This window comes from Natator depressus, chromosome 14, assembly GCF_965152275.1.
Source record: "Natator depressus isolate rNatDep1 chromosome 14, rNatDep2.hap1, whole genome shotgun sequence".
Classification (NCBI taxonomy): Eukaryota; Metazoa; Chordata; order Testudines; family Cheloniidae; genus Natator; species Natator depressus.
In genome coordinates this window covers 9,991,530-10,013,267 of record NC_134247.1, presented here as the reverse complement: position 1 = coordinate 10,013,267, position 21,738 = coordinate 9,991,530, and the positions used below count along the sequence as shown (strand labels likewise).

Here is a 21,738-nt window from a genome sequence, read left to right as displayed (position 1 = left end):
AGCACTTCAATAAATATTGGGCCACGCCAGTCACTGGTGTAACACTGTTGAAGGTAAGAATTTTTACTGAAAAAGCAGGACCATAATTTACACAGCCCTGGAATTTACCCTGAGGGTGAGCTTGGCTCACTGAAGAGCCTGTTTCCATTGAAGTAGAATGAGAGGTTTGCCATTGCCTTCTTGAGAACAAGTGGGAGACCGTAGTCTCTCAAACCATGTTTTCACAGATGGGGAAACTGAGGCACAATGAGATTAGTTACATGACCAAAGCCACATAGTGAGTCCGTGGCAGTCGGAATAGATCGCAGGCCCAGGATTTCTTGTATCAACCCCTAGCCCAAACTGCCACTTTTGATAATTGTTGAGGTGATCTTGATTGATTTTAAGAAGATTAACTTCTAGGAAGGGGTTTTTTTATTAAAAACTATACTGTTTTTAAGGGGCATAATGTTTAATATGTAATGAAAAAGGTGCAGGGCCTCAAGCAATTTTTTTATGTTCATAACAAGCGGCAACCCCAAAGGTGCCAGGGCTGTGAACTGCCAAGCTCAGAGGTGCCGGGGCTCAGCCCTGGCAATTCCTGGCACAAATTAAGCCCGGCGTTTAATGCTTTGCGTTTTCTAAAGAGCTGATGGTAGTTTTATGTGGTTTCTTCAGTGATGGCAGGTAGAAGAGAGATTTGTTTTTGTGGCAATTTAAAGAGAGGGGCCCTGTAGTGTTTTCGAAAGGGATAAAACTCTTCTTTTTACTGCATTTTAAGGGGTCATTGTCTCTGGTATTTCACATAGAGGTAACACTAGATTTGTGTGGCCTTTTAACGGGTGTTTTTCTTGAGACTACTCCGGGGTTTGAATGGTAATAAAGATAAACTGCCAAGCTTTTTTTTTTTTTTTAATTGTTTTAAGATTCCCAAGTCGTTCACAGAATATTTCAGGGGATCTAAATTATACATTTTTTTTTATATATTTTAATACAAAACATGGAAATCCAGGTCATCCTTAATTTCTTACCTGCTGTTTACCTGGGTTAAAATTCTGAATTTAATCTGCAGCGGGGGCAACAATAACTTTAATAACTAACCAGCTGTACTCACGGGTTTCCAAACAGGAAACTTCAGGCAAGCTCCTCAGCTAGTGTAACTGCATAGGAGGATCTGGCCCCTTGATTTTCCCAGGAAGCTCTTCTGAGTGTACTTTCTTTATTTTTATTTTGACCAAAACTAGAGAGAAGACAACATTCTAAGCTCCACGGATGGGCCACCAGTCCTAGTACTATGAAAGTACTCTCAAATATCTATACAATTTGATGCTTGCAAAGGGATGTCAATTTTCAAGGAGATATGGGAGAAAGTGAACATCACAATTAGAGATTTCTGTTAATGTTACACAGTCTTTAAATATGGGGATTGCCTTTCAAAGAGTGATTTTCTTTAAAATGAAAATGAAGGAGGAGCAACTTAAAATGTCTTCGTGGTGTGCATTTACTAATGACTTTAGCAGGAGGGAAAGTCTTGATTTGTTTTTGATTAGCCCCTTAAGTGCTAATGATTCCTGGTCTCTGGGGGCCAAGGATTTGTAAATCCACCTACCAGCCTCAGATAATGTTTTGTCATGACCTGTGTTCATAAGAAGGTGATGAAAGAAAAAAATCTTGAGGACAAGTCAATAAAATAGGCACAGAGCTCTTGGTGGAAAGGGACAGCAGACCCACCGCTTCTGGAAGAGGTTCAGAGATCAAGTGGCTCAATGCTTTCTCCTGACGGCAGCAGATGGGCTGCTTTGGGTGTGGAGGCCTTTGGACTGAATAAATCCTCCTAGGGGGCCACTTCATCATCATGTCAGTTTCCTCCCAAGTCCTCTCTTTTCCACATCCCCACCCTGACTGACTAGCACAAAGGCAGGGAGCTCCAGTATCTTAACTCCTATACTGTGCTACAATCGGGCCTTTTTAAAGGCTATTTGCATGTTGCTTTTTACTCAGGAATGGCTCAAGTCATATATATATTCAGCGGCTCTTTCCTTAGATGCCTGAGACAGTCATTTCACAGAAGCTTGACGCTATTGTTCACACAAGATCTTATTCGAAGATGCCAATTTTTCTTTGCCTCATACTTTTAGTAATATTTTCACACAATGTACAGAAGTCAACTATAGATCTACAATATCCAGGTCTTTTAGATCCACTGTCACATACATTTTGGCTGAAAGCTTTCTCTAGGTGGAGAATATTATGAGTTCAGAACCTCATGAAGATGAAAGCAAAGCCCAAGGATTTCAAATGAGTGCATAAAGTTAGGCTTCTAAATAAATGATCACAACAGTGAAATGCTCAATACAATCCGGTCTCTTACTTAGGGGTCTAAAGAGGGATTTAGGAGCCTACCTTTAGACTTTCACTTTTAAAAGTTTTGACCTAAACACTGTGCTGCCCTTGATTTCTGGAAGCCTTTTTTGCAATGATTACATTTCCCCATGTGGAAGGAAAAGCTTGTGGCAGAAGTGCAAAAGCCCCAAATCTCTGCATGCAGCTGTGGAAAATGCTCTGTTAGCAGCAAGGTAACAGATGGCCTCGAAGGCTTGGTGACCATGGGCTGTGTCTCACTGAGAGGAGGAAACAATACCATGCACATCTTAGCATGTGCCACCCAACAGCGTTCCGGCACATTGTCCTCACCCTAGTGCAAAATCCCAATTCCATGCTTAAGAGCTGCAGAAAAGAGCGCCAGTCTCCCAAAGCTGCAAAAGAGCCGCTCCCCGTGTCACGCATGGAAAATTTGGAAAGGGTAATGCATATAGAAATCTAATTATTGGCAGGCACAGCCCAGCGTTTAGCGGGATAATCGCAGGGCCCTCATGCTTTCCTGTGCATGGACCCCTGAAAGCAAAAGTTAAAGCTGTTGAATTCCATCAATCATTCAGTGGTCGCTTGGATGATGTTGACATGATTGTGTTGTTTGGTCTTAAATTGCAGTGAGAAAGGGTTATTAATCACTTTAAAATATTTTTAAGACCAAGGGGGGATCTTCTCCCTGGTTAGCTACAATGAGAGGCAGAAAGGGCTAGGTAAATATACTTCCTGTGATATCTAGAGGGGTTTAGAGCTCCCGGTTGCGCAATTATCTTTATTTCCCATTGGGCAACACAATTCCCTGCCTAAAACCGCTGCAGTCTAGTTCAGGGCCGGAGTCACTCCACCGTGCTCTGCGGGCCAGGCTGATTTACACCAGCTGAGGCTCTGCCCCTTGGTTCCTAAATCTGCTTTCCTGGAAACGACGCTCAGCCGTTAGTGCTGTGAGCAAAGCTTGAAGCCCGCGTGCGGCAGCGGCTGGAGAACTCGCCCTGCTCGGAGACCGGGTGCGGGCCGTGTGTCTACACGGCTGCGGTTCGTGCTCGGGGATGCGCAGCGGCGCGACACGGGCCCCAGGGGAGGGATGGGGTTGGACTCCAGCGGGTGGAAGCAGCTTTATCCCAACGCCGCGGGCTGAACTCACCTCGCCGGCTGCCCCTTGGATCGGCCCGGGCCTGGGCGGGGGGACGGGTTGCATGTCCCGCTGCTGGGCGGGCAGCCCCGTTTCGACAGCTCGCAGCAGCCCCCGGAGGAGGCTGGACGGGGGCGCCTAGCGAGCGCTGCTGCCTTCCCTGCCCCCCCATTCCCACCCGGGTGGGGGGTGAGACGGCAAGGCGGGGGGGGGGGGCGCGGTGAACCTGACCAGGCGGCAGGAGCCCCCCCCAAGCACCCTCCACAGCTGGCCCTGCCCCCCCACACATCCGGGGGGGGGGTCATTTGCTATTGCAATCAGTTCTGCTGCCACGAGCCAGCCCCCCCCTTTCTGCTGCCGCCATCCCAAAGCCAAAGAGCCACTTGGGGGGGGGAGGTGTCCCAGCAAAGACCCCCCGCCCCCTCCCCGCTGCCCAGCTTTATAACGCGGCAGCCCCCGGCCAGGCAGCAGCGCCGCGCGCCCGTGCTCTGTCCCGGGGGCTGCAGCCAGCGCGTGCGGGGCTCTGGGCCGCCCGGGGGCCGGGCTCGGCGGCGCCCCCCCCCCCCAATGTCCCTCGGGCGGCTGCTGCTGCTGCTGGTGCTGGCGGGGAGCGGGCTGGAGCCCTGCGCCGCCGACCGCTGCAGCTGGAAGGGGAGGTAAGAGCCGGCCAGGGGTGTGCAGAGCCCGGGCCCCAGGCGGTGGGGAGCCCCCAGAGCCGCGGGAGGGGGGAGGGATTGTCTGGCAACCCCCCCCCCATTTGCTAGACATTTTTTCCACCTGCTCCTCGGCTGGAAGAGGGACCCGCCTGGGTTAGGGGCTCGGAAGCGCAGCGTTGGCCGGGCTCCTCAGGGAGACGCCGCCCAGGCTGGCTACGGCTCCGGCACGGCGAGGTGCTGCCTAGCCCCGGCTGTCTTATGCCCACTGCTGGCGCGTCGCCTGCGAGGTCTGCGCGTGACGATGGGGGAAACCGAGGCACGGAGCCGCAGCGTGAGGTGTCTGCGGCCACCCAGCGAGCCAGGAGCCCAGCGCGCCAGACGCCCGGTCCCGCGTTTCGAGCTGTTTGCACCCAGCGCGGAGCCGGCCACAGCAGGCCAGGGCTCGAACAGCAAGGCGGGCACTAATTAGACAGCGAGAACAATCCTGCCCTCTGTTTCGCTTCTCTGATGAACGCCTGAACCCTGACAGCAGAAATATGCATCAGACTGGCTTCCAGGAGCCCCAAATGTCAGTCTGGTTTACCCTGGGGTGTCAATCTGTGTTGAAAGATTTTTCTCCTAACAAACCATGTCAAATGACAGGAAGCTACAGAACTGGTGGGAAATTTTCAACGCTATTTTTGTCATAATTTTGAAGGAAAACAGGGTTCCAATTTTTCACAAAAATTACGAAATTGAACTTTTTAGCCAGCTGTGGTAATAAAGAGACTGGGCCTGATTCAGCTCGAAGCGCTGTGTGTTATCAAAAGTAACTCCAAATTAATGAAATTCATAGAACATCAGGGTTGGAAGGGACCCCAAGAGATCATCTAGTCCAACCGGCTTTGTCCCAGATCCCTAAATGGCCCCCTCAAGGATTGAGCTCACAACCCTTGGTGTAGCAGACCAATGCTCAAACCACTGAGCTCTCCCTCCCCTCTAAGTGCACTGATGTAAAACTGGTGTGAAGACGATCCAAATCAGGGCCAGCCTACAGCTCATTGTTGAGAAATGACTCTTCAGTATAAGCTTTCGTGAGCTACAGCTCGCTTCATTGGATGCATTCAGTGGAAAATACTACTGCATGCATCCGATGAAGTGAGCTGTAGCTCACGAAAGCTCATGCTCAAATAAATTGGTTAGTCTCTAAGGTGCCACTAGTACTCCTTTTCTTTTTGCGGATACAGACTAACACGGCTGCTACTCTGAAACTCTTCAATAGTAGCTACTGGTAACATTTTCAAAGTCCACCTGACTTGGGCATTTTCAAAAGTGACTTAGGCATTTGGGCACCTAATTCTCATGGAAAGGCATTAGGACTTGCTCCGAGGGGTAGGATTTTCCAAAAGGGCTAAGCATTGCTCCCATTGAAGGCAATAGGAAGTTTGCCCTGGTTTGGAATGGGGAGCAGGGCTAGGTCAGCGCCGAGCACTCTTAAAAACTCTATCCTGAGTCACTTCTAAAAATGGGACATAGGCTTAGCATCGAAGATGCAGTGTGGGCTCTGAAGCCTGGGACAAGAGGCGGGCGTCAAAGTGCTATCTGCACAGCTATTCTTAGAGCCCCATTCCACTCTGCCGGCCCCGGGCTGGGAGCCTCCCGGCCATGGGCTGTGGAGACGTACTCTGAAGCACGTTTGGAAAGGTTCCCTTACATCTGTTACCATGCAGCTTGCCACAGAAGCAGCTCTCCTTTAGTAGCTGCCACTAGAGAACTAATTATATGTAGTAGTAGTAATCATTAATAATGGAGACCATGAGTCTACATCCAGTTATTGCTGTAAAAGACTTTTGATGCACGTTGCTGTCTCCTCTTGAAAACGGGGCGAAAATAGGCTTCTAGGGAGCAATCCAGCAGTGGCCAGGAGATAGACGAGACTTACAAATCATCCAGGCTGGCTCTGACTCCCGAGGCTCATTTCTTTCCCTGTTTCATGTACAAAACAAGGGGCTTGTTATTTATTATGTGTATTCTGAAGCCCAGCTGAGCTGGGGGCCTTGTTGTTCTAGGCACTGCACACATAAAAAGAGACGGTCCCTGTCTGGAAGCGCTGGCAATCTTGAGCTGCAAGACAAAGGGTGGAAAGGGAAACAGAGGCACAGAGCAGTAACATGGGTTACCCCAGATCACGCAGCAGGTTAGTGGCGGGTTAGGGAGTGACCTCACTCTGCTGACTCCCACTAGCTTGTGCTGCCTAGGTGTTGTTCATTATTAATGATGTATTTTTGGCCTTGCCTTGGCAGTGGTTTAAGTTGGGAACCCCGTTCCCGCACCGTGGAGCAGGTCCACCTACGCTGCACCGAGGGCTCCCTGGAATGGCTGTATCCAGCCCGAGCCCTGCGTGTTGTCCTGGAGCCCAACCTGTCGAGCACCAGACACACCACGGTCTGCATCAAGCCAGCGAGTGACTTCCAGGGTGCCAGCATCTACGTGGAGCGCGCCGGGCAGCTGCACCTGGTGGTGAGCGAAGCCGAGGAGGCGCGGCTGCGCCACGTGTCCTGTTTCAGTGCCCACACGCCACAGCGGGTCGCCCTTTTCCTGCAGGCTAGCCCGCAGAGGGATATCAGCCGCAGGATGGCCAGCTTCCAGTACGAGCTGCTGAGCAACCAGAGTGCGGCAGGCCCTGACTTCCAGAAAATGGCCCTTGTGGAAGGTAAGGCTGAGATCGCCCATAGGCCCCGAGCCTGCAAATGGATCTACGCAGGTCACCCCCTGCAGAGCTTGATCCACTTCTGTAGAGGTCCCACACTGGTGCAGGGCTCCATCAATTTCATGAATGGGGTTCCTCTTTGCAGGAGAGGGATAATCGCTTATCTGTGAACCCCAACACCTGCCCCTCTCCCTGCTCCCCTTGTTAACACATCACATTGATCATGGGAGATGTTTACAGCACAGAGTCTCTCGAGCTACCCTGTTCAGAGCTCCAAAAGCAGGAAAAGCTCCCAGTGCCCTGAGGGGAAATTCTGTCCTGTCCCCACATTTGTCATCTAATTTAATCATGGGCGCTTGAGCAAGAAGCACTGGAACACGGGGGAACATTTTCAAAAGCATCTAAGTGACTTAGGCTCCTGAGTTCCCTTTTCAGAAATGACCTGAGGCACTTTAAGAGCCCAGGCCTTACTGAGAAGCCTAAATGCCCTTGAGGATCTGGATCTGAGTGTCTTTTGTAAGTGGGATTTAGGCTCCTAAGTTCTTAAAGTGCTTTTGAAGATTTTACCCTGGTTCTGTTCCCATTTTGTATCCTGAGAGACACTCGGACAATGTCTTCGACCCGCGTCGCAATGGCTCAGGGCAGAGGCTGGCTGTAGGAAATGGGGCGGGGGACAGGAGGTTGAATAAAAAGAGCAACCACAGCACTTTCCTGCTGTCCTCTCCCCTTTCTTAGACTATTTTGGGGAGGGGCTTAGTTTTGTGTACTGGCAGTAACTGAGGAAATATGCTTACTTAAGGATGTAATTGTAAAGAGATTGGCACAGTCAAGCAGTGCCTGAGGTAGATGTTCCATATAATAAACTTAGGATAAATCAAAGTAAATACGTCATGAAATAACCTTTACTTGGAACAGAAACGAACTGATTTCCCAGTGGCATGTTCAAAATTAGAATGACATAGAATTAAGCAGGTATGAACATCCGTCTGCCACAAACCAGGCATGGCCCTGTAAATTACAAAATGACAAATATTCCAGTATATGCCCATGTATTAGAAAGGAAGTGAAAAGTTCCTAAGGGAAGCAGGCTTTGAGCCATGGATGGGGATTTCCAGAGTTGAACCCTCCACTCCCATTGACTTTAAATAGGATTTGAGCAACTAACTCCCTTAAGGCCATTTGGAAATCCCAGCCATAATGCTCTTTTCGACGTTGATGGATGGAGGCCCCAGATGCATTAGAGACATCCTCCTTGATTCTGGTCTTCTGATTATTCTTGCATCAGGTTTGTGTCTTTCATCGTGAGGAAATAGCCATATTGGCTACCAAAATATCACTGCCCTAGCCTAAGATAGGAAGGAATGTAACAGAAAATCAGTGAGGAAGACTTTTGTGCTGTGCTTAAAGCACAGGACTGTGAGTCAGGGATTCTGTGTTCTGGTTTTGGCTCATTCAGTGTGTGACTGCGAGCAAGTCACTTATCCCAGTGAGATTTAGGTCATTCATTTCAGACAGCGTCTGGAAATTCTCAGAATCCTAATTGTAAAATATCCCCACATTTCAGAACAGTGGTCTCTGCCACTGCCTCTTACCAGAGTGCTCCTGCAGCATCCCCAGCAATGAATATATCATGTCACACAATGGATGGAAGGGGCTACAGAAGTGCAAAGTATTGTAACGGTTGCAATGAGCCATTGGTGCTGCAGTCCAGCATTGTAAGATTTCCAATGGAATTCACTTTGGAAATTAAACAAAAAACCTCACCTAGAATTCTTGACATTTTCAGGGATCAAAGTAGATGGATGTGTCAAAATTACCAAAATTTTCTACTATATTTCCAAAAACAACTGAACGGAAGAAAGGACAGTAAGAATATTGTTTAGGGCTTGGTCCAAAGCCCATTGAAATCAATGACTCAGGCTACTCTCCTCACACACTTCACCAGTCTGTTAGCAATCATTATTGTACTGATCAGTAACTGATTCTTTTGTTCTTTAGCGATGTGCCGTCCTTGTGACAACATGGAGCTTCTGATGGCCATATGCAGCAGTGATTTTGGTAAGCAGACTTACAGGAAAATATTCTGCCTCTAATTATGCATTGATTATTTCGTTTTATTTGCCTCTTCTTTAAATACCGTGATCGTCTTGCTCTTCAATCTGAGAACGCCACTCGCTTGTGTCAAAGAATGAAACGTAAAAAGATGGGATAAATCAGAGCTGCAGATCAAACACAGTGAATCTAGGCAGGTGGGAAGGCAAAGTAATTTTTTTTTTCTTTCCACATACACTATACACACTCCCTCTTCGGCATGAAGTGTTTTGCTGGAATCATTTTGTCACAGTCCCCTTGTCTTTCACTTTCTGATAGTTTTGCACACGCACACACATGTGCAGCAGAAATATTCTTTACTTACCTTCCATCTAATTGCACAGATATGAAGAATTTTGTAAAATCCCAATTTATGCAGGTTGGCTTTTTCCAAACTGATCCCAACTTCAAACTGCTGTAATGATGGTACAGCAATCCTTGTGGGAACTGTTCCTCGCCATGTGTTTCACTGTGGGGCTGTACCCAGGGCTTAAATTCAGCCGGAGTTGACCGGAGTGGAGCTCTGGTAAATATTTTCAACCCCCATGGAGTTTTTACAGCATGTTGGTGGCTCCAGGAAATACTGTATGAGAATTAAAGCCCTGGCTGTACATTATACCCCCTCATCAAACTTTCCCGAAGTGAGTCTGGTTATAGATGCAACCTCACACAGATATTGTAGAACATCAGATGCAAACAATGTTAATGGACCTGATCCTGCACCTGTGGAAGTCAATGGCAAAACCCCAATTTCCACTGCCCTTGGTCAAATAAAAAAAAAGAGATATTTTTGAAAACCATTGATTCTGCTGTCCCTCAAGGAGATCCTTTATCCTTGATAAACTCAGTGGGTGCAACCTTGAAACTGAAGCCAAATCAGAAATAGTTCCTGCTACATAATGCCAGCTCTTGCACATGACAAGGTCACAGACACATTTATAATTGTCCTTTGTACATTCCCTTTCATTCTACTCTTTTTTCTTTCATATCGTGCTCTCAGTGGTTTACTATACTTAGCATGAGTACACACACACACACACACGCACACACACCCTCCCTCCCCAACCCCCCCGGCTACTGATGGAGTCCATTGTTTGTGACTTAAACTTAGTTGTATGAGAAGATTTACCCTTCATTAATGACACCGTCTTTCAGCCCCAGCCTAGCACATCCCGTTTGAGAAAACAAATGCATTAATATGCTATAAAGTAATAAATAGGGGAAACCCTTAACATGATGCTGTGGCAAAGGCTTTATCTCCTTTACTCCATCTTGCAAAATCTCTACTGATCTGTTACTTCTCAGTATTGTCTCTTGCTCTGCAACATGTCTTTTTTTGTTTTATTGCACTGATTTTTCCTTTACACACACAAATTGTACCATAGTAATTATACTCGTCTAGTTAAAGCCGTACAACCTCCCTAATGTGGACACAGTTAAATATGCTCATAGCTAGGATTGGCAGAATTCAATTTTTATTTTTTTCATAATTCCAACAGATAATATCAGTGTTTATATTTAAGCTTTTTTCAGTTTGTATCCATTTAAATGTTCAGTTGTGCAAAATTACAGATTTTAATTATCTTTATTTTTATCAATTTAAACTTTCACAGTTGTGGGAACTTATGTAATGAAATTTATTTAATGACAGTAGACGTTGAGATTCAAACGTCAAAGGTTTCTAGCCATTAAAACACAAATTGTCTGTGTTGCATATTAGAATATCCAAAGGAAATAGCCTTACATCAAACTTCAACAAATTCTCAAGCAGTGCTTTTTTTACTTTGCCTAACTGTAAATTTTGATGATCCTGGATGGAAATATTGTGTCAGTTTGTGTGTGTGTGTATGGTGAAATCAACATTTACCAACACTTACTGATAAAAATCGACTCCTTTCAAGCCTACTTATAAGCTCTAGTGATATAAGATGTCTTTATAGCCGTATAACTACATCCATTCTAGGGGTTGTCCTGGTAGAACTATATTGGCATATCAGAACAAAACTGAATGCAGCCCAGGTCTTACCATGAAAGTGTATTCCTGTGCCAATCATCTTTCTTCCTCATTTGAACTAATTGATGCAATCTCCCCCATTGTTTCTACTTGATGAAGTTATCAGTTCCCATGCAAACAGCTCTCCCTCTGCGCAGCCTGCAGCCCCAGAGACTGACAGATGTGGAGGCCCAGGGTGCACAATGGGGGGTATTTATACTTATAGCACCAACAGACCAGAAGAAATAGCCCTTTGAACGGACTCTATTTATGACCTGACTTCCTTGCCCTACGCGCACAAATCGCTATCATCAACTTTTTTGATTAGAGAAAATAGCTGCTAATGAAAGTGTAAATGACACCAGGAGTGAATGGGGGCTTTATGGTTAGTCTTAAGGCAGAGGTCTTCAGTCACTAGGCCATGGGCCGTGCAGGAGCGACTTTGAGGAACAGGAACAAGTGCATTATAGCTTGTCAATAGACTTGACTGCATCTGATTAAAGATGCTCACACAAAGAAGGAGATGAAGAGCAGAGCGGAGACATCTGTTGTGCTCAGCCCTTGCATCCCTTGAAAATTAAATTAGCTAAGGAAGTTCCTGGACTTTTCAGAAATAAGCTCTTTGTGCCCCTTACACTAATGAGACCATTATCCCCAAAGGAAAGAGCTGATGGATATTTTGCAAAGTTCCAGATAAATGGGTAACCTCTCATTTGCTCAGGGGCTGTTGGCAGAATGGTTGAGGGTCGCTCTTTGAGCATTCCCTGTATTTTGGATTCAAATGGAATTTGTTCTTGAAGAAATGTAATATGAAAAGTCAGTTCCCATTGATTGTTGGGGGGAAGTGGGGAACGGAGAGGAAGATTTCACATCGGCAAATAACAGGCATAAGTTTTGCAGCTGTGAAATGGATGACATTCTCTGTGCTGGAGACACAAATGATTAAACTTATTTAGGCCTTTATTCTATTTTTATTTCTCAAACCAGCTTTGCTAGTTTTTACAGGTGGGGTGGGTTGTGTGCAAATGGCATGATTTAAATGAGGCATAAAGGTTTCTGTTGCGCCGAAAAAAGGGACTGAATACGTATGCTGCGGAAAATGGAGGGTTTTGTCAGTAGGAGACAAAATTAGGTGTGTATGCACACTAGGCTGTGCTGAAACAAAAGGTGAGGTTTTCTGGTACACTTTTCTAGAGTAGACCAGACCCAGGGTCCCAGTCCTACACTAGCATGGACCCTGCATCCACAGGAAGCGCCCCCTGGAATTCACCAAGAGCGTCCAACAGAACACAAACCATTACACATTCAGAGCGCTGCGTAATAACAGTTCCCTCTATTTTATTTTGACTTCCAGGTCTAGTTTACATTAGGCCAGATCCTCAAATGGCATAGCTGCATTGACTTCACGGGGGCTGTGTCGCTTTATACCACCGGAAGATCTGGCCCTAAAATGTCTGTCTTGTTCACTAGTTTTTAATTTATTTTTTATACAAGAAGATTTCATATTGGGCAATACATTTTTTTAAAAATTGAGTGCCCTGTAGTCCTTATGGAGGCAGAACATGGCTGCAGATTGAGTCTGATGACGACAAATCAAAACTTTGTCAAAACAAGGCTACTGATCAAATTATGATTGGGGTAAATTTTTGATTGCAGTCTAATATCTGGCCATAGTTACACTGTAGGAATGAAATAGCTAGCTTTAGTTTCCAATTTTTTTCTGATCTTCTATGCTTTACTAGTCATGGAGTTCTCTTAAAAAACCTGAAATAATACAGTACTGTAGCAATCAAAATGCTTTGTACTGGAAATCCAAAAGATAAATCAATGACCTAACAAATGGCTCTTGATTTATGATCCATGGAGCATCAGGGGTCTTCATCTGGGGCTCTCAGAGGGAAACACTTCAGCTGCATTTGCACTGGTACCTATCAGTGCACCTCTACCACTGGCAGCAACATGAGAAAAGGGAGTGTAGCCAGAGCCCTGTTCTGAGTCCTGTCCACACTACTACTTCCAACAGTGCTTCAACTGGTGTACAAAGGCATAGTGGGGACTTGGCGTGATGGCCCATGACAGGGTCACTCGCTGGGAACAGAGACTGAAAACATTTAGGGAACCCTTGAACTAGCCTGTCCTTGTATGTTGGTGCACACAGCTGCTGTGTTGTACCCCAGAAGTGGCTGCATGTCAGCAAGTTCTCAAACAGGTAATTAATTGTACAGTGATGTGGAACCATCGGTATAAAAGGTGCTAAGAAATATCAGAAAATTAGTCTTTCTAGGGAAAAATGCACTGAAAATATTATAGTAGCTGAACTCTTTATCAGAAACAGCTGTGCCATAACCAACTCTCTATTCATGTCATCTTCACATCTAGTCGTGAGAGGATCGATCCAAAATGTTTCCCATGACCCTGAAAATCACATGTCCCAGGTTGAAGTCAGCGTCCAGAAAGTCTACAGGCAGAAAAACAGAATTTTCCGACAGGATGAAGCAACTGGTGAATGGAGGGGCCCCATAAAAACCCTGCTGCAGTGCAAGGTAAAGAAAGGTGCTGGAGATTTCCTGTTCACCGGCAATGAACATTTTGGAGAAGCTTGGCTGGGCTGTGCCCCTCGATTTAAGGACTTCAATTCTATTTACCAAACAGCCAGAGACAGGGGAACAAACCCATGTGAGTTTCAGTTTAGCTGAAATGCATGTCACAAGAGTGCTGACTAAAGGATTGCAGCCCCGTGTTTGGGTGCTGTTCATGAGGTGCAGCAAAGGCTGAAGACAGATTTCACTAGAGCTAGGGCTGGGAGAGCCTCTTGGAGTTTATGACTCTATGAACCTCTCAAACCAGGACAGTGAAGCTGCAAAATGGTTGAAATTCATGAAGTGCTTTGCTTATAATTCAAATACAGGTGCCTCTCCTGCCTCCAGGGGACCTTCTGTTTTTTAAGGGGCTGCTTTTCCCCCCTAGCTGAAGAGTAGCCTGTGCTGAGTGTTAGAGGTAGGAGATGCCTCACAAAAGCTAGGATGCCCTAAGTGGGTGTCCTATCTGTTTTGTATTTTTTCATTAGCTTTTTTCTCCCCTATTCTCCCCCCACTCTTATTTTTTTAACTCTGTGCTTCCGTTTTCATCTGGTAGATTCCCTCCCCCCCACATACAGTAAGGAGGATGCAGACTCAATGACATTGAGAGTTTGAGTTGAACTACTAAGCCCACAGCCTATCAGTGGGTTTGTCAGTTTCCTGCGGTTTCTCTGTTGGGAAGTTACAGTTCAGTAGAACACATGCAAACTAAGGCTCTGGGGCATAAGCTCAGCTGCTGTAAACCTGTATAGCTCCCAGGACTGCACCAGTTTATAGCAGCTGAAGACCTTGGTGTAGATAAGGGCTGTTGTGATGATCATCACCTTGGTTAACATGAGTTACTAACATGATGAATTGTCCCAGTTCAGCCAAGCCCTATAAGAAAGGTACAGCAGGTAAAAACTGTTTATTTCAAGGCGAGTCTTGCATGGTTAGCCCCTCCCCCATGCATTTTAATCACAACTCACTGTAAGTAGCAGTCGATGTGTAGAAAGTGGTCCAGTTGAGACAGAACCGAAGGTTGTGCTGTATCGAAAGAGGTGAAACGGATGTCCTGTTATTGAATCTGATCTTCCTGTTTGTTCAATATTGTGATTAAGTAAATGAACAATGCTGTTAACTTAACATTTGCACTGTGAACTTTGCGCAGCTAAAATGAAGAGAAGTTTTGAGGAACTTAAGTTTCAGAGACAGTTGCGGGCATCCCAGAGTCAGCACTCACTTGCTCTTCTGAAAGTATGTGCCCCCTGAATATAATTTGTAAGAGTGGGCTTGTCTAAAGGGATAGTGTTATTTGGTTGGTTTTTTAAAGTGCAGTCCACATTTCCCAGCTGTACTTTGCACTTTCAAACATTGTGTTTGCTGATCACCTATGTACTGTATTTGACTGTTTTGTATATTTGGGAACAAAATTGTACATGTTGATCTTATACATGATTGTGTACTTGTTTTGCCTATGAGTACAAAAGCCCTTAGCTATATCTCAGCACCATTACCTGGAAAATAAAATATTTTGTTTTCAAAAGCTTGAGGATAGATCAACACTACTTTAGTAACTTAGTCTTTCAGAAGAACTTGTAGCTACATGGTGTTTTACGGAGTGTTAGATGTTTTTAATGATCCACTATGAAATTAATTTGGGTACAAGTTATGGACATATAAAGGCCTGCATATCAGATATATAATATATAGTTTTGCAGGGCCTCACCACTCTTGAATTTAGCAACCCGAACCACCCACAGGCTGACAGAATAATGAACAACACATGAGAGATCGTGCATGTTGCCTGTGTTCCTATTCCAGCCGTGCTACACTCTACACCCATTGCACTGCATTAAGAGCGATCTAAGGTCACGACTATCCAAAGTAACAGGTAGAGTTGGTTGACATTTTTCAAATTTATTTTTGTTGTTTGGAGAAAAAAAAAGAAAGAAAAAGAAAAAAAAAAAAGAAAGAAAAGGTCTTTTTGGGGAAATTGAAAATGTTCCCAGCGTTTTTATATAAAAATGTACAGATCTTCCCCTCCTTCCCCCACAAAAATTAAACATAAAAAAAATGAGGGCGGGTTTTCCCTTCCCCTCACCCCCTCTTTTTCTGGGGCAAAAAGGGGGAAGAAAGGGGAGCAGATACAAACACGGACAAATTTCACACCAGAAACTAAACATGCAGAATGCAAGTTATTTTGAAATTTTCTAATTTTTTTTAATAAACTTTGCCATGTTCGGCCCAGCTCTAGTAACAATTCGAGCCAGGTGCTAAACCAGAGATTCTCCGAGGTAAAGAACTTAGAAAAGAGGGAGCCTTGCAGCTAGAAGTTTCAGAGTAGCAGCCAGGTTAGTCTGTATCCGCAAAAGGAACAGGAGTACTTGTGGCACCTTAGAGACGAACCAATTTATTTGAGCATCAGCTTTTGTGGGCTACAGCTCACTTCATCAGATGCTCACGAAAGCTGATGCTCAAATAAATTGGTTCGTCTCTAAGGTGCCACAAGTACTCCTGTTCCTTTTGCAGCTAGAAGTGTTAACTGCCCATATAGTTGCTAAGTGATCCTGTAGCTGTTGTAATGAGTGATGCCTCAGCTAGCACCCAGAATAGTCCTGGTGTAGTAAGCTTGAAATCAATTCCCTAATGTGCTTACACCAGGGCCAAGCATTTCAACAGCAAGATCAGCTTTTGATAGGGCCTCATGTTTAATAGATGGGCAAAATCCCTAATATTTCACTTTGGATAAAAGGGCCAGTTAAAAAAAACCTGCTACAATATGAAGTCAGACCATGTACATTCAAGACAAGGTAGACAGTCATTGGTCAAGTAAATAAGTCAAGTGGTTGTGATCAGGTCAGGACATTTGGATTTTGGCATCTTGTTTCTAAGGAGTCAATTTGGGAAAGCTAGAATGGCAGCCCACGAGGTTTCCTGAGCACTGATACATTTCAGAGTGTGGCAGAGACAATTTCTTTCCCTAATTTCCTACCTGACCCAGTTTCTGAAGGGTCATACCGAATCATAGCATGTGTTCTGAAGCTATACTAGACTAAAAGGTAACGGGAAGACTTCCCGGCCTTAGCTGGATTACCCCATGCATAATAGGAGCCAGGAAACACATTCATGTGCCCCTTATCATCATCCTGACAGTAAGAGGTTATACAGACTTAGACAAAACAAATTATGCAAGCAGTTTGTAATGCCCACAATTTCATTATGTGAGTCATTTAATGCAACCCAGTTCACCCACAATGTGTTTGTTTGCTCTATTTGGAAAAGACGAGGCAGAGACTAATTGTGTGTCAAAGCCATAAAGCACTTGACACAGACAAGCAATAAAAAATGAAAGAAAGCAAGGTAGGTCAAGAACCAGGGAGCTATATAACATCATAGGTGAAGAGCTGGCCAGAAGTCATGCTTAATACATAGATGCAAGGTCAGCTGTAAGAAGCTGGCAATGGAAAGGCCGTCCATGTAAAATCTATTCCTCTGCAAATTCCCCAAATAGCAGGTATACTGAAACCCTTGCTGAAAAGTCCTAATAGGGAAATAAGCAATAAGATCCTACAGAAATTATTCTAAAGCCACCTGTATCCTTTCTGGGAGCATGTTGATCCAGCCTCTAGAATGGCACAGAAAGGGCATCACGCTCCTTGCAAGTCTCCAAGATGATTAAAAAAATAAGCCTCTCGGAAAGGTATTTTCGATTACATTCTACAGGACTTTTCCTTAAAGGAAAACATGCAGCAGCTTTTAAAAAAAAAAAAAAAAAGCTCCTATAAACAGAGCATGTACAAGTTTGTTTCAAAGTCTAGAATGTTCATAAAGGTCCGAGGCCCAAGCAGCCAAGCATCTGACCCCACGTAAGATCTTCCCAACAGAAGGGCAGTGGTAGCTTTGTGTCTCCTACTTTGAAACAATATTATAGTAGCTGAGCTCATGTTCTTCCACTGAAACGGCCCGATTCTGTGAGGCGATGCACACCCCATTGATTTCTATGGGTGGGTGATGCACACAGCATCTTGAAGAACTGGGCCCTTAGAATTAATTGTAGCAGTAAAAAAGGAGCAAACAAAAGGCAGCAAGTGCTACCAGGGCATGGGGGATACACCAGATAGTTGGCTGGGGACACAGAGGAGGCCCTTTTCCTCATCCACTCCAGGACAGGAAGATCATGGCACATGAATGCTCAGTGGCTGCCTGTTTCCCATCAGGCCCTCAGGACATACCACGGAATCCATGTTGGAAGCATTTTACCCTCCCCTCTCTAGCCAGGTGAATTAGACCCACTGCCTGCAAGTAGAGCTTTTCCCAAATTCAGAGACTAAGCTCTCCACCGAGAGCAGCTCCTCCCATTTTCAGACAGCACATTCTCCCCCACGGAAAGAAAAAATCAGTTTACAGTTTTCAGGCTACCCTGATGCACCCCATTGTGTGGGTAACGTTCACACGGGGAAAGGGTAAACCAGTCAGTCGGGCCTATGGTTTCAAGAGTGATTCATGATTTTGTGCACCCACCTTGCCACACATTTAAGGGCCTGATTTTCAGAGGACTTAAGGCATCTCCAGGCACAGTGAGATATCCAAAAACGGAGACACCCAAAATTATCAGTTGCATTAGCAAATTTGGGCCTAGTGCAGATCCAATACAACTGTAAAGCATTCTTCTCATCACTGCTGGTGAAAACAAAGCAAGACTTTTTCTTTACCATTCCTAAATTTAAACCAGTGGATTTTGTTTACTCACAGAAAGCGTGTTCTGCACGTTCCTCCCCACAATTGCAAATCAGTCTTTTAAACTCTTCTAAGAAAGGAGTGACGCTGGCCTATAAACTGTCTGATTTGTAACATTTCATAAAGCAGCAGTGTTCTTTATGCAGCTAAACATTTGTTCTTTCCAGGACTTGAGCCTGCTCTGTAGATTCAGAATCAAAAGAGGGACAGAAGATTTCCTTTGATTCATTAAAGAGACAAAAACAGCCTTGAGAATCTGTAATGAGTTTTTGAATGACTGGACCAACACCATCCAGTAACAAGCTCATGAATAGACTGCAGGGCCAAGATTAGCTTGTTGACCTCACTGGATTTGTGCCTGCTTACACCAGGGTGAAATTTGGCCCCTGCAGAGAGCAATGGGTCTTTTTCTAATGCCAGCCGGACCTTTTCACGCACAGCTTCAAAACACAGTCAATTTTTAACATTTCAGTTTCAGGGGATTGTGATCAGTTACATGAATACAGGTTGACTCATTTCCTCATAGGTTTAACTAACTCCCACTTTCTAGACTGCTAAATTTTTCTTTTAAATCAAACCACTTAATCGGCTCTGGTACTTTTTAGACCATAGCTCAAGGTTGTCAATGTTTCTCTCAGCTAGAGGGAAAGGATAACAGCACTATTTGCATAGTCACTGTAACACCCTGATACTTCAAGAGATGCCCAGTTAGTAGTTATCATTTTCTGGTAGTTTAATGCCGCCAGTGAAAAGGCAGCATGGTCCAATGGATAGCGCCCATGGCCAAGAGTTTGGAGACCTGAATTTTATTCTTAGCGCTGCCTGTGACTCAAGTTAATCAGTGGGAGGTAGGTCCCTTTAAAATCTGGCCCTTAACTTCTCTGTGCCTCACTTTCCCTACCTATAGTCAGGAGATTGATACTTTTACCTACCTCAATGTAGCATTTTCAAGTGCTACAGCTGAACGGGGCTAAATGTGACAAGGCTACAAATCTTGCAGAATTTGGCAAATTCAGGGTGAGAGGGTTAGAAGAGCTAAGCTGCTTCTACTATAATAATTACTTCTCATTAACACGCTCTCAGCATTTTCATTCGGAACTCTTACGTGGGCTGGGTTTTAAAACCTGCTCATACAAGTTCATTCTGGGCTGAGACTTGGCACATTCAAACTCAGAAGACAATGATGGTTTAATAAGTATTTTTATTTCTCCCTCTTCCCCTCTACCCCAATTCTCATTCCACTGAAGTCAGTGTCAAAACTTCCACTGAGTACAAGGGAGCTGACTCAGACCATTCAAAACTTTTTTAGGGAAAAATGCACTTAAAATACTATAGTGACGACCTTGGTATCAAAGTAGATAAAAGAGATTTACTAATTCTGTGCCTCTGTTTAAAAAAAAAAAAAAAAAAAAAGCCACCACATATTTCAGATTAATGCACCCTACAAAGGGTTAGGAACAAGACTTTAAGATGGAATCAATTTTATCCTGTAGGAATACCTATGCCATGTTATCAGCACATCATCCCATTACAGGTTATAGGAAGGAGGAAGGATATTTTGCAGGAATTGTACCATGCCACCCAAAAATCTGCAACCTCTTCCAGTCCTTTTCGGTCTATTCAATGCTGTCAGGATAATCTAGCAAAAGTTTTCTGTTGTTACCTTCCAGATACAGGGCTTTATGCAAGTAGTCCCGCTGCAATCACAAGGACAAGTCCAGGTTTGCAGGGTTAAGTCCAGGAAAAGTAATACCTCCAAGCTAGTTACATCCAAATGCTGAAACGTGGCTGCACTTTGTGGATTCTCTCTCTCTCCCTTCATTAAAGCCATTTGATTTTTGAAATGAGAAGTATGTGACAATAATGCATGGAAAAATACAAACTTTCAATGAATGGGAAAATTTTAAGTGTTTAATGCACGCACACACCACCAACCGAGTCTGTTGCCTAAAGTTCTGTTGAATTATTTTGGGATCAAGAATCACTCACGTTGGCATTTTCACCTAAATTATCTGCCTCTTTTCAATTAGCTTTTATTATTTTAATGGTGGCTCCCCCCCCTCCCCCTGCAATGCTTTGGCCTCGCTCCCATAATTGCCTATATTTTATGTAAATCGAATTGTTACACCGTAAAATGATATACAAATGTGTCTACCACACAAAGTCCAATAAAGGGCCTGAATAAACCCATTATTTACAATGTTAACGGCATCCGATAGCAGCCTGGGAAACACAGGGCTGACAGATGTGAGCCAGTGACAAGGCTTGAAAAAAACATGAATGAAGAGGGCTCTGAGAGACCACAATTAATTGACTTTTAAAGTAACTCCTTTTTTCACAGTTCTCCTTGGCTGAGCAGGATTCACAAATTGCTGTCTTGAACTTTTTAATGGGACAAAATAGCTGCCCATGAAAGTCTAAGTGACATGGCCTTTGAATAGGAGGGGTACAATGGCCACACCAGGACATGTTTTTAACGGACATATTGATTATTTGAGAAGTTGCAGCCACTCAATTGAAGGTGGGGGGTGGGGGACGGTGAGAGGAAGAAGTAAACGCTGCACATTGTAGAAAGGCTAAAATTATTTCTTATGAGGGAAACAAACATTTGGAAACTGACGGTTTAATAAGTGTTTCCATACACACGTCCACAGGCTATTGTTTGCAATCTGATTTGTCCTCATTTGCATTAGTGTAAATCTGGATTAACTTTATTGAAATCAGAGTGAAACCAGCATTAGTGAGCTCCAAATCATACCCTAGAATTTAATATTAGCTATGTCTCCTCCCACCCCCCAAAATTACATGCACACGGATAATGATCACTTCACAATACTCTTCACTTTCTTCTATGCCCTATAGGCCCAATGTTGCAAGACCTTATTCAGGAAGGTTCAAAATATGTATTTGTCTCCCTTTTGAAGCATTGGCCAAATCCTGGCCTTTTAGTCATGCATATAACCACATGGACACTGCATGCAAAAATGAGGAGAGCATTCTAGAGTCCCTTTTACCAGGAACCTTCATAAAATAAGGCCAACATACTGCCCAGAACAGAAGTTACAAACGAATACCCAAGCAATGAAGTCTTGGCTGACCCATCGCATTGAGGACAGAGCTGTGCACTTGGACATTGGCGCATCTAGGCATCTTACTACCAGCCAGAAGAGAAAGGTGTCTTGCTTAAAGGTAGCACAGTGGCTCAGGCTGGGCTCTCATGTACACCAGTCTGATTTCTTTTACATACATTGTTTTGAAAAGACAAAGCAACTGTAAAGCCGCTTGTGTGGAACAAACTCCCCCAGGAATCAAGGGCCACCACAAACCTCACCACCTTCAAGCGTGAGACACCCTTCTTTGAGCTGAGAGCGAGAGCACACCCACCATGTAGACCTTAAGGCAAAAACCAAACTCTCCACTGCACACTCAGTTCTTCCCCTGGGAGAACCCCCACCACCACACACACACACGACAGAGGTTAGACATTTCTCAATGTGCTCTCAAGCTACTCCGGTGATAAAAGCTGTATCAGA

General features: G+C 44.7%; 1 protein-coding gene across 2 annotated transcripts; it reads left to right on the top strand.

The window, feature by feature from the left end:
- Nucleotides 1–3,170: 3,170 nt before the first annotated feature.
- Nucleotides 3,171–15,497, top strand: LOC141998178 (meteorin-like protein). Of its 2 annotated transcripts, XM_074970836.1 has the most exons (5): nucleotides 3,171–3,381; nucleotides 6,183–6,310; nucleotides 6,417–6,826; nucleotides 8,822–8,881; nucleotides 13,287–15,497. In XM_074970836.1, exons 2-5 carry the CDS (start codon nucleotides 6,285–6,287, stop codon nucleotides 13,601–13,603), a joined length of 813 nt encoding a protein of 270 aa, XP_074826937.1. In that variant the 5' UTR covers nucleotides 3,171–3,381; nucleotides 6,183–6,284; the 3' UTR covers nucleotides 13,604–15,497. The 2 variants fall into 2 exon arrangements, with proteins under 2 accessions (XP_074826937.1, XP_074826938.1); XM_074970837.1 differs by lacking the exon at nucleotides 3,171–3,381 and having other exon boundaries at nucleotides 5,972–6,310.
- Nucleotides 15,498–21,738: the final 6,241 nt, after the last annotated feature.

What these genes read in the sequence shown, in the direction of transcription:
- LOC141998178 (XM_074970836.1), top strand. Translation starts at nt 6,285, where the DNA reads ATGGGTTACCCCAGATCACGCAGCAG. An exon ending in TACCCCAGATCACGCAGCAG is followed by an intron (nt 6,311 to 6,416) that starts GTTAGTGGCGGG and finishes TTGCCTTGGCAG; the next exon opens with TGGTTTAAGTTGGGAACCCC. An exon ending in CATATGCAGCAGTGATTTTG is followed by an intron (nt 8,882 to 13,286) that starts GTAAGCAGACTT and finishes CTTCACATCTAG; the next exon opens with TCGTGAGAGGATCGATCCAA.